Source organism: Chelonoidis abingdonii, chromosome 2, assembly GCF_003597395.2.
Source record: "Chelonoidis abingdonii isolate Lonesome George chromosome 2, CheloAbing_2.0, whole genome shotgun sequence".
Classification (NCBI taxonomy): Eukaryota; Metazoa; Chordata; order Testudines; family Testudinidae; genus Chelonoidis; species Chelonoidis abingdonii.
Window position 1 is genome coordinate 17,650,099 of NC_133770.1, and position 14,281 is coordinate 17,664,379.

The 14,281-nt window shown below is 42.3% G+C and overlaps 1 protein-coding gene across 6 annotated transcripts in view; it reads left to right on the forward strand.

Annotated features, from left to right (window-relative positions):
- GALNT11 (polypeptide N-acetylgalactosaminyltransferase 11) overlaps positions 1 to 14,281 on the forward strand; it is a 96,349-nt gene that overhangs the window by 18,440 nt on the left and 63,628 nt on the right. For 5 of the 6 annotated variants that reach the window (XM_075062187.1, XM_032767814.2, XM_032767818.2 and 2 more), the window contains exon 2: positions 12,622 to 12,954. In XM_075062187.1, the coding sequence (XP_074918288.1) occupies positions 12,660 to 12,954 (295 nt within the window). In that variant the 5' untranslated portion in view covers positions 12,622 to 12,659. Of the gene's footprint in view, positions 1 to 11,826; positions 11,845 to 12,621; positions 12,955 to 14,281 lie in introns of those variants that run through there. The other variant, XM_032767816.2, reaches the window with a different exon arrangement.

Genomic DNA, 14,281 nt, shown 5'->3' on the forward strand with positions numbered 1-14,281 from the left:
CCAAACGTGATGTGCTGGCGACATTCATCAGACAAAGTCCTCAGACAGCTCGGGCTCTTATTCTAACAGAAATTGCGCTGAGACCTCACAATGGCGAACCAAACATGCTGGGATCGTGTAAGCGATGGGCACACGGGGCCGTTGGGACAGGGAACAGAATGACCCGCACCCTTTCTGTTACCCTTCCCACAATCCACAGCGCCAAAATGGGACGAGGTGCTCTGTGGGATAGCTGCCCACAATGCACCACTCCCAACAGCGCTGCAAATGCTGCAAATGTGGCCACACTGCAGCGCAGTCCCTACACAGCTGTACGAACACAGCTGTAACTCCCAGCGCTGCACATTTCCAAGTGTAGCCGTACCCTTAGTGATATGCTTAGCAAGTATTTACACCTCTGTAGTAATCAACACTGCAAGGTCTTGTGATTGCTTACTGCCAAATATATAGCTCATACATCAGTTTAAAAAAAAAATCTAACTGCTCTCTGGGGCAGGATATGCAGCCAAATCAGAAATAGTTTTGCTACAATTGTTTCCTAAGATTTCATTCAATTTAGCCTATTACAGAGAGACTTGTATTTGTTGCCACAGTTCTCAGTTAGAACTTATGAGCCACAACCAGCAGGAAAGTGTTAAGTTTTAGGTTCAGTGTTTTATTGTTCACTGAGAATGAAGACACCAACTGGATTTGACCGTAACTGCAGCAAATGTATTTTCACCACGTAACCTTGCATTGCTTCTCTTGTGCAGGCTCTGCTGCGGAAAAGGTGAGACTCGTTTGTTCAATTCATTATGCAGAATGTGTCTCTTAAAATTATCCTACTGTTTTATATGTATCTAGTTTTCTTTTGTGGCTGTATCTGCAGGCTTTGTAAGTGTAATTTGCAAAGGAACAGCTAGGTAGATTTTTAAATAGAAGTGTATTTGGCAGCTTGTTTCCATGTGGTTAACCTTGCAGTCTCTTCTGTATGTTGAATCAAAGTGTTTTTAATCTTACAGTACTTACAGCTGTGTATGAAGGAGGAGGAGAGAGGCAAAGTCACAGAACACCTATCATGACCTGTATTGCTTGTATTACTGAATCTCTGCACCTTTCTTGGGAGCTAGCAGATGAACTTTATGGCTTGTCCCAGAGCCGGCTCTGCTGTTGAAAAGAGGATGTCCTTATTGGTAGGAAGAGAAATATCTATTAGCATCAGAAAAGAAGAAATAATCATCAGGACACCATGAATGGGATGCAGTGTGTTTAGGCTCTGGATGGCTTGAAGTACTTGCCAGTGGAGTAATTCTGTGGCATGGCACATTTGTTAGAAATAGGGGTAGGTAAGAGCAGCCTATGGATATAGGGTACTGGGTATGTTGGTAAACAGTAACATTCTAGGATCGAAGGAGGACTGTGCAGCACAGCTGTGTATATCCAATGACTGAGCACCACTTTGTTTGCTCAGTGTGACCATTTTAGGATTTTTCTAAACTGATGTTTCCAATACGTAAGTGTTTGTATTCTCTACTCATGAACTGGGCTGTTATGTTAATCTGCTTCACACAAGGTTGCACCTCTGACTGATTATACCTAAAATGGGACTAGGCTGTTCTGTTACATAGCTTATTAACGTGAGACCCTGGGTCTTATGAGATTTATTTTCCTTCCAAACACTTATAGCTGCTTTTTGCATCTAGATTCTAGTTGCTTGGACCTGTGCTAACATGATGGGACCCTGGAGTACGTAGTCCCTCATCAGAGAGGAGGGATATTTATTGGTGTTCTTTCCTAGTAAGAAAACTGTAGCATTTTGTTGGCACAGATGTGGGATGCTTTGAGGAGAGAGAGATGAACATTTGAGTTCTTCATTATAGAAGTACTTTGAAATTAGAAACTGGAAGTAGAATGAGAAAAATATTTCAGAAAAATATAGTTTGCCAGTCATTTGTTTACCCTGTTGTGAATTCCGTCTATTTAAAGCTTTATTATTACCACAAGTATATAACGAAGTTTTTGGATTTCCTCAAATTCAACATGACTTTTCTAGGATGACATTACTGTGTATAGTGTATGAAATCAAAGATAGCTATAGTGCATAGAAAGGTATCTTGAGGTTTGTTTCAAGTCCAAAGTGTAAAACATTGTAGGTTATTTCTGTGTGAACCATTTACAGCGGTAGAACAGCTTGGGCAAATGCCAAATAGTTTAAGCAGATGAATGTTTATGGTATTATTCATGCAACACATTTCATTTAGGGTTTTTAAGTTTTGTGTACATTGTCTATTAGTGGGATATAGCCAGTTATTTTTAGTGGAAGGATAGTTTTGTGGTAACAGCATTAGATTGAGAGTTGGGGAATCTGGGTTCTGTTCCTGGCTCTCCCAGAGATTTGTGAGACAACCTGGGTTTTTAGAGGTTCTGAGTATCTGCAGCTCCCATTGACTTCAAGAAGGATAGCTCTTCAGAGGGAGTTACAGATGCTCAGCATGTCTAAAAATTAGGCAAGAAATCTCTCTATGCCCATTTCCCTAACTGTAAAGGAGGGTAAATATCTGTTGTGATGCTAAATTGATATCTGTAGAGTGCTTTGAGAGCATCTGATTGAAAAAAGATGGAGAGTATTGTTAACAATGATATGTATAATCTACTATAATCTATAATCCACTGTTGGAAGATGGGTATCAGCAGCTGTCATTGGCTTCAGTGGGAGCTTCAGGTGCTCAGGAGCTCTGCAGATAAGGTAATAAGTTATTTTTCAGGCCTTTCAAATCTCCATTTTCTAGTCATATATCATCTAAATGAGGAGTGGGCAAACTTTTTGGCCTGATGGCCACATGTGGGTATGGAAATTGTATGGTGAGCCATGAATGCTCACAGAATTTGGGTTGTTGTGTGGGAGGGATGAGGGCTCCGGCTGGGGGTGTGGGATCTGGGGTGGGGCCAGAAATGAAGAGATCAGGATGTGGCAGGGGGCTCCAGGCAGGAGATTTGGGTGTGGGTGGAGGAGTGAGGGCTCTGGGATGCAGGAGGGTGGGACCAAGGGGTTCGGAGAGAGGGAGTGGGATCAGGATTGGGGCGTGGGAGGGGGTCAGAGGTGCAGGATCTGGGCGGCACTTACCTCAAGCAGCTCCTGGAAGCAGCAGCATGTTCCCCTCTGGCTTCTATGCGGAGGTGCAGCTGCTGCCCCTGCAGCTCCCATTGGCCTTGTTTGCTGGCCAATGAGAGCTGTAGGGGTGGTACTTGGGGCAGGGGCATCATGTAGAGCCCCCTGGCTGCCCCTCATCTGGGAGCCAGAGCGGAGACATTCCGCTGCTTCCAGGAGCCATGTGGATCAAGCCCCTGCTCCCTGGCAGGAGCTCGAGGGCCAGAATAAAACATCTGAAGGGCTGGATGGAGCCCCCGGGCCGTAGTTTGCCCACCCCATATCTAAATGAAGAGTAGTTGTGCTAACATAATGGCAGGCTTTGGAGCACTCTTATGTGGAAGTGGGTGTCTTTATCCTTAGAGTTATTTTAGAGTCCTCTTCTAAACCATTCACAGCTGATTATTAGCTCCTGCACCTGTTGGACATTGAATGATTTCCAGCTCAGTTCCCCTGGCTGTGAATCGAGAACAATGATACTTGCTGTGTAAAGCACTTTGAAATGCCCTGATGAAAAGCACAACGTAAGAGTTGTTATTGCATAACTACTGCATGTCACAAGATAGCCATCTAATTCACAGTGTACAGTAGTCTGCCTTCTTGTCTATAATGGCAGTAGTTAAACTGCAGGAAGCCCTTCATTTGACAAATGTAAGAAAAGCCTCTCAGTAAGTCGTATTGGTGAGTGGATGTCATTTTGTACTGTTAACGAACCAGTGGAAATTGATTATTAAGGAGTCAGGTTGGGTTCGTTCTTGTGTTCTAGAATCCTAAACTTTCATTTAAAAATGTGTCTAGCCTTTGTGCTGCAAAGAAAACCTTCAGAATCTGAACTCAGTATAAACTGGAGTTTGCTGGAGTCTGCAGGCAACGTGAATCAATAGCTCTCAGAGGTATGAATGACTTTCCATCTGACTGTATTAACTCTGAAACCTAATGAAGGTTATTTATATTGTCAACACTGCTAACATCCTATTAAAGCGTGGAGAAGAGAGCCCTCATCATAAATACACAATCTGCTGTGAGTGACGTCTCCATTTTGGTATCATGAGTGGACTAGGGGAGTAGCATTATTTTCCCCCTATATATGACTCCTGTTCGATATGCTGTTAACACTGTTTGGTTGAAAAATTCATGGAGATGATAAAATTGGGGAGGGTTGAAATAGGGAAAAACTTCTTTTTTGAAAGTATTTGCTACCACCTAAGCACCAACAGTAGGAGCTAGGAAATTACTAACAAATTTAGATTATAAAAACCAAGAAGATAAAGTGACATTTCTTTTAAAAGTTTTAGCCAGGACTCTATAGATCAGTAGTTCTCAAACTTTTGTACTGGTAACCCCTTTCACACGATAAGCCTCTGAGCGCGACCACCCTTATATAAAAAAAAGTGTTTTTAATTTATATTTAACACCATTATAAATGCTGGATGCAAAGCAGGATTTGGGGTGGAGGTTGATAGCTTGTGACCCCCCCACGTAATAACCTTGCGACCCCCCTGAGAGGTCCCGACCTCCAGTTTGAGAACTCCCGATATAGAAGAACTAGCAGATATAGAAGAACTAGCAGAGATGTCACATTCCTTACACAGAAAACTGCAGTAATACTGTCTTGGCAACTTTTTGCTAATTTATTAACAGCTGAGGATACACAAAGATCGTCGTCTTTCTTCACTTAAAACAGAAACAGTACACAGGCAACTTTACAGGAGATTTGGTGGTGATGGTGCTTTTCTAAGGAAAGTTCTGTTTGGAGAGCCTGAAAGTTGTGTTAAGATTTTTTTTCTAATAAGTCTGACGTCTGTTTCAACAATGTGAGGTCAAGTTGACCTCTGACAGAACCTCAGGGCCCAGTGATTAAACATTAAGTGATGAAGAATGTTTACTAAACGTTTGAGGCTAATCCAAATGAATGTTGGCATTTAGACCATGCCTAGTTAAAGATCACCTAGCCATCCCTTACTGTAAGCCAAAATACAGTATTGTGAAATACAGTCTCTTTATTTATAGTGTTTTGCTAAAAAGATTAAAGGCTAATGCGTCGATTCAGCATTACTTTAAGCTGCATCAGTTACTTGCTGTGGGGAATGGCAAATGCTCAGCTTTTTGGTTGCATGTGAATTATCTTTGTCTCCGGCTAATTATTAAATCTGTTTAATGTTTTGATGATTGATTCAGATCTCATGAGGAGTAGTGGACAAGTTAGTGGGGTCTTTGTACCCAGCAACGAGAGAGGGGGAAATTTAAAAAAAACAGTGTTTTATTGTGAATGCTCAAAATAGTGCTCTAAACTACTTTTAGCTTCCTCCTAACGGCTAGATTTCAACGAGCTAGTCAATCTTAAATCTATGGTATGGTTTCTCTACTTGCAAAGTTGATGGTAAGCTTGTCATAGAGACAGCCTTTTTGTATGTGTTTGTGCAGTGCTTAGCACAGTGGGGTCCTGGTCTGTGAATGGGGCACCTGTACCAATTTTTGGTAGCCTCAGAGTGTGGTCCCCAACTCTTGCTGGTGGCCGCGCTGACAATTTTTCCTAAAATACTTAATTAACTTTATAAATCATATGCACATATACATCTCCAAATCATTGTAATTTATGTAGGGTTTTTTCAGACTCCATAATAAAAATAATTTACAGTTGTCTCTATTCTTTACTGAACCTAAATGGAATAGAAACACAAATAAGGCACTTCGCATGTTCTTGTCTTTTGTTGTCGTCGTTTCTTTTGCTTTTTTGGTTGCACTGTTTTTTTTTTCTTCTAAGACTTGCTAGCTGGTAAGTCTTCTCCTGTGAAAAGTGATATTTGCATGTTTTTTAATATCACTTTTCATGGCAGACTTACTCAGCCCCAGCAAGCCCTGGGACAAATTAAACCCTGGATGAGGAGGTGGGCAGAAGGGCAGCGGGGCCCAGGGACGATGGCAGGGGTGGTGAGCCTGGGGCCGGAGCCTGGAACCAGAGCCTGCCACTGTGTGGACGGAGCCCAAAGCCCTGTGGCCAAAGCCTGCCTGCCCTACCCCCCTGTGGGGAATTTACCAGTTGTCTGCATCTCCAGCATTTGTGTCTCTGGAGGGGAGCAAGACCTAACCACTGCTGGCAGCCCTGAGAGAGGGGCCACTGCTTTGCGTCTCCCCATCACATCCTAGATGGCTGTGGCTGGAAGAAAAGGCCGTGGTGGCCGCATTTGAGAAACACTGCATAGACACTACAGCAATGCAAATGATAAATAATACGGCCTGCCTACTGCATAGGATGTTGAGGCTTAAGTAACATTTAAAAAGTCTCTTGAGATTCTTGACTGAAAGGTGTTATAGGTACAAATTAGTATTTATTATAAATGTTATGTTGTATATGAGAGAAAATGCTAGGTATTTTGTATATTTATTTATTTTAATTTTTTTTTTTTTTTTTTTACTGTTCTTGTGTTCATCCTGTATGTTCTTCCAGCACATACATCTGGAAGAAAATGGGGTTAATTGTATATTTAAGGTCCTTTTGAGCATTCATGTGTTGTCATCTATATCCTTCAGTAATGATAGGGAGAAATATGGCAGCATCATGCTCAGGCTATGCTAGACTGGTACAACCCTTAGGGCACCTTATTGTGGAACAGTTCTTCCTGACATGTTTCAAGCATGGATTTATGTATTCCAGATGGCATCTTTGCTGTGCCTCTGAACTTGCACTTGGTTAAGATACTGTTTACATCAGTGATACTCAGATTATGGTTTATGAGCTGCAAGTGGCTCTTTAATGTGTTTGTTTCCTGTGGCTCTTTGCGATTTAATTATTAACCAGTCAGGATGCTTTTACTATGTTATTAACCAATTAAGCGTCAACTTGCAATAAGTTATTAACTCATTTGCTGTGAGAATAATATACATATATAAAAACTAAATATTCCCTTGTCATACTGGTTAAATATGAATGGTACTATAGTAAATGAAACAATGAATTCACACCACTGTGGCCCTTTTGGGTAATGTTGATTGTTAACTTGGCTCCTGAACCACTGAGGAAACAGAACTATGCTTGAACCTTGTCTTCATACTGGCCAACGTGGGGGCAAATGGGTTCAGCCGCACTGTTATATTTGTAGCATAGATGATCCTTGGTTCTCCTCACTAAGGTTACGTCTACACTGGCAATTGAACGACAAAACTTTAGTCTTTCAGAGGCGTGTAGTGTAGACATAGCCTCAGTTAAATATATTGCCTAGTTAATGGCCGTGTGCTTCTACATTAAGTGGTCAGGCTTTAACTATGTAAGCCTGTTAGCTGTGCTAGCATTATATCTAGCTATCTGAACTTCTGGGCTGTTAACTGCTCAACTTGTGTTAAATTGTTTGAGCTGGAATTTTACTATCACTTGTTTACCAGTGTCCTAAACTGACCTTAAATGTTCACCAGCCACGTTCTCAATGCAGCCTGCCCTGTATGCTGACACGGCTGGTAATGCCTTGGGGCAGGAACAGTAAGTAGTCTGAGACACAAATCCTTCTTTACGTCTTCCGGACTCGCGAGCAGCTTGTTGGCTTAGAACAGCATAATGCCTGAGCTTTAATGCCTGAGCTTCAGAATCCTGTTTGGGGAGGTCAGCTGGGAGAGGAGGGATATTTCCTTTGACAGTTAAGATGACATGCACCACAAAGTAGTGACATTTCATGTATTGTTACATTCCATACACAGACAGCTGAAGGGATGTGTTTATCAATCTGATCAGTGAAGGGAGGGATAGCTCAGTGGTTTGAGCGTTGGCCTGCTAAACCCAGGGTTGAGAGTTCAGTCCTTGAGGGGGCCACTTAGGGATCTGGGGCATAAATACTTGGTCCTGCTAGTGAAGGCAGGAGGCTGGACTCAATGAGCTTTCAGTATCAGAGGGGTAGGCGTGTTAGTCTGGATCTGTAAAAGCACCAAAGAGTCCTATGGCACCTTATAGACTAACAGACGTTTTGGCGCATGAGCTTTCGTGGGTGAATACCCACTTCATCAGATGCAGGTAGTGGAAATTTCCAGGGGCAAGTATATGTAAGCAAGCAAGATGCAGGCTAGGGATAACGAGGTTAGTTCAATCAGGGAGGATGAGGCCCTCTTCTAGCAGCTGAGGTGTGAAAACCAAGGGAGGAGAAATGGGTTTTGTAGTTGGCAAGCCATTCACAGTCTTTGTTTAATCCTGAATGAACTGGTGATGGTGTGGCTGATCTGGTAACCACACCATCACCAGTTCATTCAGTTGCACGTCCACCAATGTAATATATGTCATCATATACCAGCAATGGCCCTCTGCTATGTACATCAGCCAGACTGGACAGTCTCTACGGAAAAGAATAAATGGACACAAATCAGATATTAGGAATGGCAATACACAAAAATCTGTAGGAGAACACTTCGACCTCCCTGGCCACACTATAGCAGACCTTAAGCTGGCCATCCTGCAGCAAAAATCTTCAGGACCAGACTTCAAAGAGAAACTGCTGAGCTTCAGTTCATCTGCAAATTTGACACCATCAGCTCAGGATTAAACAAAGACTGTGAATGGCTTGCCAGCTACAAAACCAGTTTCTCCTCTCTTGGTTTTCACACCTCAGCTGCTGGAAGAGGGCCTCATCCTCCCTGATTGAACTAACCTCATTATCTCTAGCCTGCTTCTTGCTTGCTTATATATACTTGCCCCTGGAAATTTCCACTACATCCACTACATTCACCCACGAAAGCTCATGCTCCAAAATGTCTGTTAGTCTGTAAGGTGCCACAGGACTCTTTGCTGCTTTTAAAGACTTTTCAGGGTCCCTTCCAGCTCTAGGAGATTGGTATATCTCCAATTATTTATTTATTTATTTTATTTATTTGACTCTTGATCAATTTCCACCGTAACACTCTAAGGTCACAGAGCTAGAGAAGTGAAGAGAGATGGGAAGGGAAAAGCTCCTGCAGACAGTAACTGTATTGTGTGTAGAAAGGGAAGAAGCCCATGCCATGCTAGATGAGCAGAGAGAGGAGTAGATAAAGACTGTGGGCCAAATGATGGCTGGCATAAGCTGTGCATTGGCTCCACAGATCTATGAAAATCAATGGAAACAAACTCATGGAGGATTTAAAAAAAAACCTTTTGAACTGGAGCCTGAAATGAGCGCGGAGGAGTCCCAACCTAGTGCCTCCTTTCAGTGGTCACAGACCTAACTTCTCTCTGGTAGTATGCACCCGAGTAGCCGCCTCTTACTTGAAACCCGGGTAAGCTGCACTGTAGCTTTTATAGCTGTTTATTTTATTTGCACAGATGCAGCTATCCCAGCTGACTGATGGTTGAAACCCCAAGTATAGACAAGGCCTCAGTGTTCCTGCTCAAGATGTTCTGCTTGAAATTAAGATTCATTAATAAGCCTGATGAGCTTTTTAGTTATGTTATTTGTAAAGACAGAGTAACCCTCTCCCCAAATCCCAAACAAAATGTTGCCACAGAAATGGAAACTTAAAGAAAATAAATAGTCCTCCTACACTTTCTGCCAAAGGTGTCACTGAATGTTTTGGTTAAATAGCAAGTTATTGAAAGGATCTGCTCTTCTGAATCTGAATCCCTGATTTGTTTTAAATGCTGTTTCATACTTCATATGTCGTGTACAATGTGGCGTGAACCAGTGGGATTGAGGGGGAGAGGGACAACTACATCTCAACAAGGAACAGATGGAATATTGCATATTAAATTTGTATTCATGTGATATAGGCCTGCTTTCTCTCACTGTGCTAGCTTCTGGACAAAGGCTTTCCAGCTGGGGGGCCCTGAGGTTCTCTTCACTCTGGCACTCACTTATTTCATTTCCTCCTAATTGAAGGCCTGATTCCTCTTAGATGTCTGTGAAATAAAATACCCCTTCTCTGTTAGAACAGAGTGATTACTGACTGGTCTTCTCTGCAGTGGTCAGAAAGGGCATATCTGTGCTTCAAAAAAGAACTAGATCAGTTCGCAGCCAGTGTTTTGTGTGCATGTGGTGGGGCTGTGTTGGAATGGTGCCTTTTCATTGCCAGTGGGGAGACAGCTCTAACGTTCGCTAGAGAGCAGCTTTTTAGGCTAAATAAAGTTTTAAAACAGACCTCATTCCACTGCTCCCGTGGAGAAAAACTGGCTAGTGCACAGATCTTCCTGTAGTGCGGATGAGCTTGAACAGTCTACAGATCAGTCAGCAAGAAACAATGTTGTTGTGAGAGGCTGTAGCTGTTCGTCTAATCTATTTGCTCCGTGGCAACCTCCCTTGCTTTTTTGAGTCTAGATTCACCTTGGCAACATCCTTGACCTCCGTTGGCACAGGGAGTGGGAGACTTGAGGCAGATGCTTTGAAGCTATGGTGTAGCTAAGTACTGAGCCAGCTAAATTGGATGAAGAAATGATTCAGAAATCCCAAGCTTTTGTTTACTGTCTGGCTACTTTCATGGTTCTAAAGTAACAGCTCAGCAGCAGCATCCCTCTTTAGAGCATAGGAGAAGGCTTCTGATTGACAGTGTGTGCATTGCACCTGTATACAGAGGGCCAGCACAAGACTTAGGCTCCATTTAAACCCACTTAAGTCATTGGGCTTAAGTGCTGCATAGTCTGGCACTTTGCACAGGGATGAATTTCACCTAGTAAGAATAGCAGGTAAATATTTTTTGTTAGAAGAACTTTAACAAATGAAGGAGTGGCATGGTCTGACCTGGGAATGCCAGAGTTTGATTAACAGTGATGCTTTGTGATCTTAGCCAAGTCACTTGGGGCCCAATATTGCATTTTTATAGCAAAATCTCACTGACTTCAAACTTCAGTGGGAGCATAATCATAGGCTTAATTTCTGTTAGTTTTCCACCTGTAACAAGGGAATAATTTCTACCTACCTCACAGAGATGTTGTAAGGGATAATCAGTTATTCATAAAGCGTTTGGAAGAGGCTGTAGATGCTGTCTCTTGTTCTGATTTGTTCTTTGCTAGATTCAGCTGAAGAGTTTTGTTGGTGATTTCTGATACTTTGACAATCTTACTTCTTTAAAACCCATGGATACTTGAAAATAGACCCAGCCATCTCACCCCTCCAGCCTCCCCCCCAAAATAAAACAACAACAACAAACAAATGGATGATAGCTACATATATAGCTGTAGAAAGAATTGTGTATTTTGGTTAATTGGTTTAGATCAAGTGTAACTCTGAAAGAGCATTCCAGATTTTTCTGGTGAACTCTATGTTAGGGGTTCTTAATTACCTTTCTCCTCCCATCCCTCAAAACAAACCAATAAATCTAACTGATAGCTGCCAGAAACACCTAATCAATACATTTCTCAGGACCAGTTTTCCATTTTGGGTATTATGTGATTTCTTGGACCTTAATTTCGACAAGAGAACTCAAAAAGTGTAACTAATTTTCTTGGCAACTGTAAATAAAATGCAGTCACCAGTACAGTCTATTTCTATTCCCTCCCCTGTCCTCAGTTCTGTAATGTTCAGTTCTGATAACGGTTGTCGATACGTCTCTGGGAAGTCATGTTTGTGGGTGACTGCTTAGAATAAAAACTCTGGGCTAGTTTGCTCCCTCCCAGTTCTGTTTCATAGCCCTTTGCCTGCTGTGGAATCCATCCCAAAACCTGGAAGGATATTCAAGGGTCTGCAGGAAGCCAATGCCAATCTAATCTCTCTGCTAGGGACTCTCCTGGAGACCTTGGGGTATCCTGTCACAGAGAGGGCTCTGCAAAGAAGGTAAGAGAGCCCAGGCTTTTTACCTTTCCCTGGTAACTTCTCAGGGCCAGATAAAGTACGGTGAACGTCTCCCTCCACTGCCCCACATAACATAGGTCAGTTCTCAGCCGCTAGCTGGCCCTGTCCTTTCTCACCCCCTGCACGGATCCTGACATTGCAGAGTGTCTTTTGGGATTCTCGCAAATAGGGCAGTCTCACTGAGGTGCCTTTTAACTCCCTTCCCTTTCACAGTGGAGGAGTGAGTTTGACATGTGGATCTTGGAGGCATTCCTGAGATACTTCCTTAAAAGTTACTTCCCCACCCCTTTGGATCGGTCACCTCCTCCTTCTTGTTTGAGTTTTCATGTGTGTGTTTCTCTTTTATTATCCTTTCCTTAGCCTACATGTCTTCCTTTCCTGTCTCTTAGAAAAACAGAATATTATGTGTTATAAGTAATAAGAGTAATACAAACACTTTGTGACTTCTGTATTGTGGACACCAGTAAACTGTCCCACAACTTGAAAGAAACTGCTGTTAATATTTCACCCAAGACTATCTGGGTCTTTAGCCTTGTATCTGAAGATATACAGTACTAAGGAGTCTGGGACCCTAAGTATTTTGATATTTGGGTGGAAGAGGAAAAAGAAATAATGCGTAAACATAAAATTAAAATATAGAGCATAGGTTTAAAATAGCATTTTATAAAAAGTTGGCATTTAGTTACTCCATGCATAAGTCTACAGAAGAGTCTTAACAGATGGAGGTCTCAGTTCGGTGTTTCTTTGATTCTCTTTCAGGGAATTGAGAATGGGCCATCAACAATGCTAGCTCTACAATGGGAAGTGTCACGCTTCGCTATTTCTGCTATGGGTGCCTTTTCACATCTGTGACCTGGACACTTCTGCTGTTTGTTTATTTCAACTTCAGCGAAGAGACCCAATCTTTCAAGAATGTGCCCGTCAAGGGGCTGGAACCTCAAAAGCCACTTCCAAAAAAATTCTATCCCCGTTTCACTCGGGGTCCAGTTCGTGTACCTGAACCACAACGGAAAGGCAGCAGTATAGGGAATCCATTTGGAAATCATGCACAGGACCCAGTGAAGGGAGACATGGAGCTCTCCCCTGAAATGGGTAAGTAGGCTTGGTCATCATCTTTATCAATGACGTACACGCACACACAAACACATCTTAGTTAAAAGAGTAGAAGTGAGACCATAAGACTTTAAATGTGTCCAAAGAAAACTTTTATACTCAAAGAGAATATTTATTAAAATGTTGATCCTGGTGTTTCTCTTGGTTTCAAAGTAGACTTAGTTTATTCTTTTACGATATGTATTTGTTTAATCCAAAATGTTGCAGTCTAGCCTTTATTCTAAAATATTTTCATTTTTGCTACATAAAATGCTAAAACAGAGAACTTCTGACATTTAACATCCAGGGTACAAACTTTGATATACTACCTTACCACTGGTAGCATTTGTATGTCTCATGTTGGTAATTTACTTTGAAGGGGATTGGACTAAAATATGTGTGAAATTTTAGAGGCTGCAGAAAAACTCAGTCCATCTTTTTCAATATTAAAGATTTAAGAAGTGGTTTGCTTGGTGATAGTATGAGGCCTATGTTTGCTATCCATGTATCATAGAAGTATAACATGATCTACAAACAAGACTGGAAAAGGGAAGTTGAGTAGTTCATTCATCTGACAGTTAGGGTCAAGTCTTGCTTACTTTATTCAGGCAAATAGGTCTGTTGACTTCACTGGGACTACTTAGAGTGTGGCATTTTGAACTGAAAACTGGCCATTGAACTGGAAGAAGGTAGCGTAAGTCAGGCCTGGTCTACACTACGCATTTAAACCGAATTTAGCAGCGTTAAACCGATTTAACCCTGCACCCGTCCACACAACGAGGCCCTTTATATCGATATAAAGGGCTCTTTAAACCGGTTTTCATGTTACGTCCTCGCCCGACCGAGAGGAGTAGCATCTGAAATCGGTATTGCTCATTATCGGTATTTCAGGGTTAGTGTCGGCCGCAATAGAACGTATTGGCTGCGGCAGTATCCCAACAGTGCACCATTGTGACCGCTATTGGCGAAGCCATCTGAAATCGAATGCAACTGGCCCATGGTAAACAGGAAATAAGCCCGCGAACTTTTGAATTATTCCTGTTGTCCAGCATGGAGAGCTCAATCAGCACAAGTAACAACGCACTCTCCTGAGATCGAAAAAGGAGATCCAGCATGGAGCTGCACGGGATGGACTGGATCTGATCGCTGTATAGGAGAGGATTCGCACGCTAATAGGACTCCGTTCCAAAATAGGATGAAATTGAAAAAATTCCAGGCCATGAATGGCAGAAGAGGCCACACCAGGGACATCAGTACAGTGCCGTGTGAAGGTTAAGGAGCTCAGACAAGCCTACCAGAAAACCAAAGAAGAAATGGAAGGTCCGAG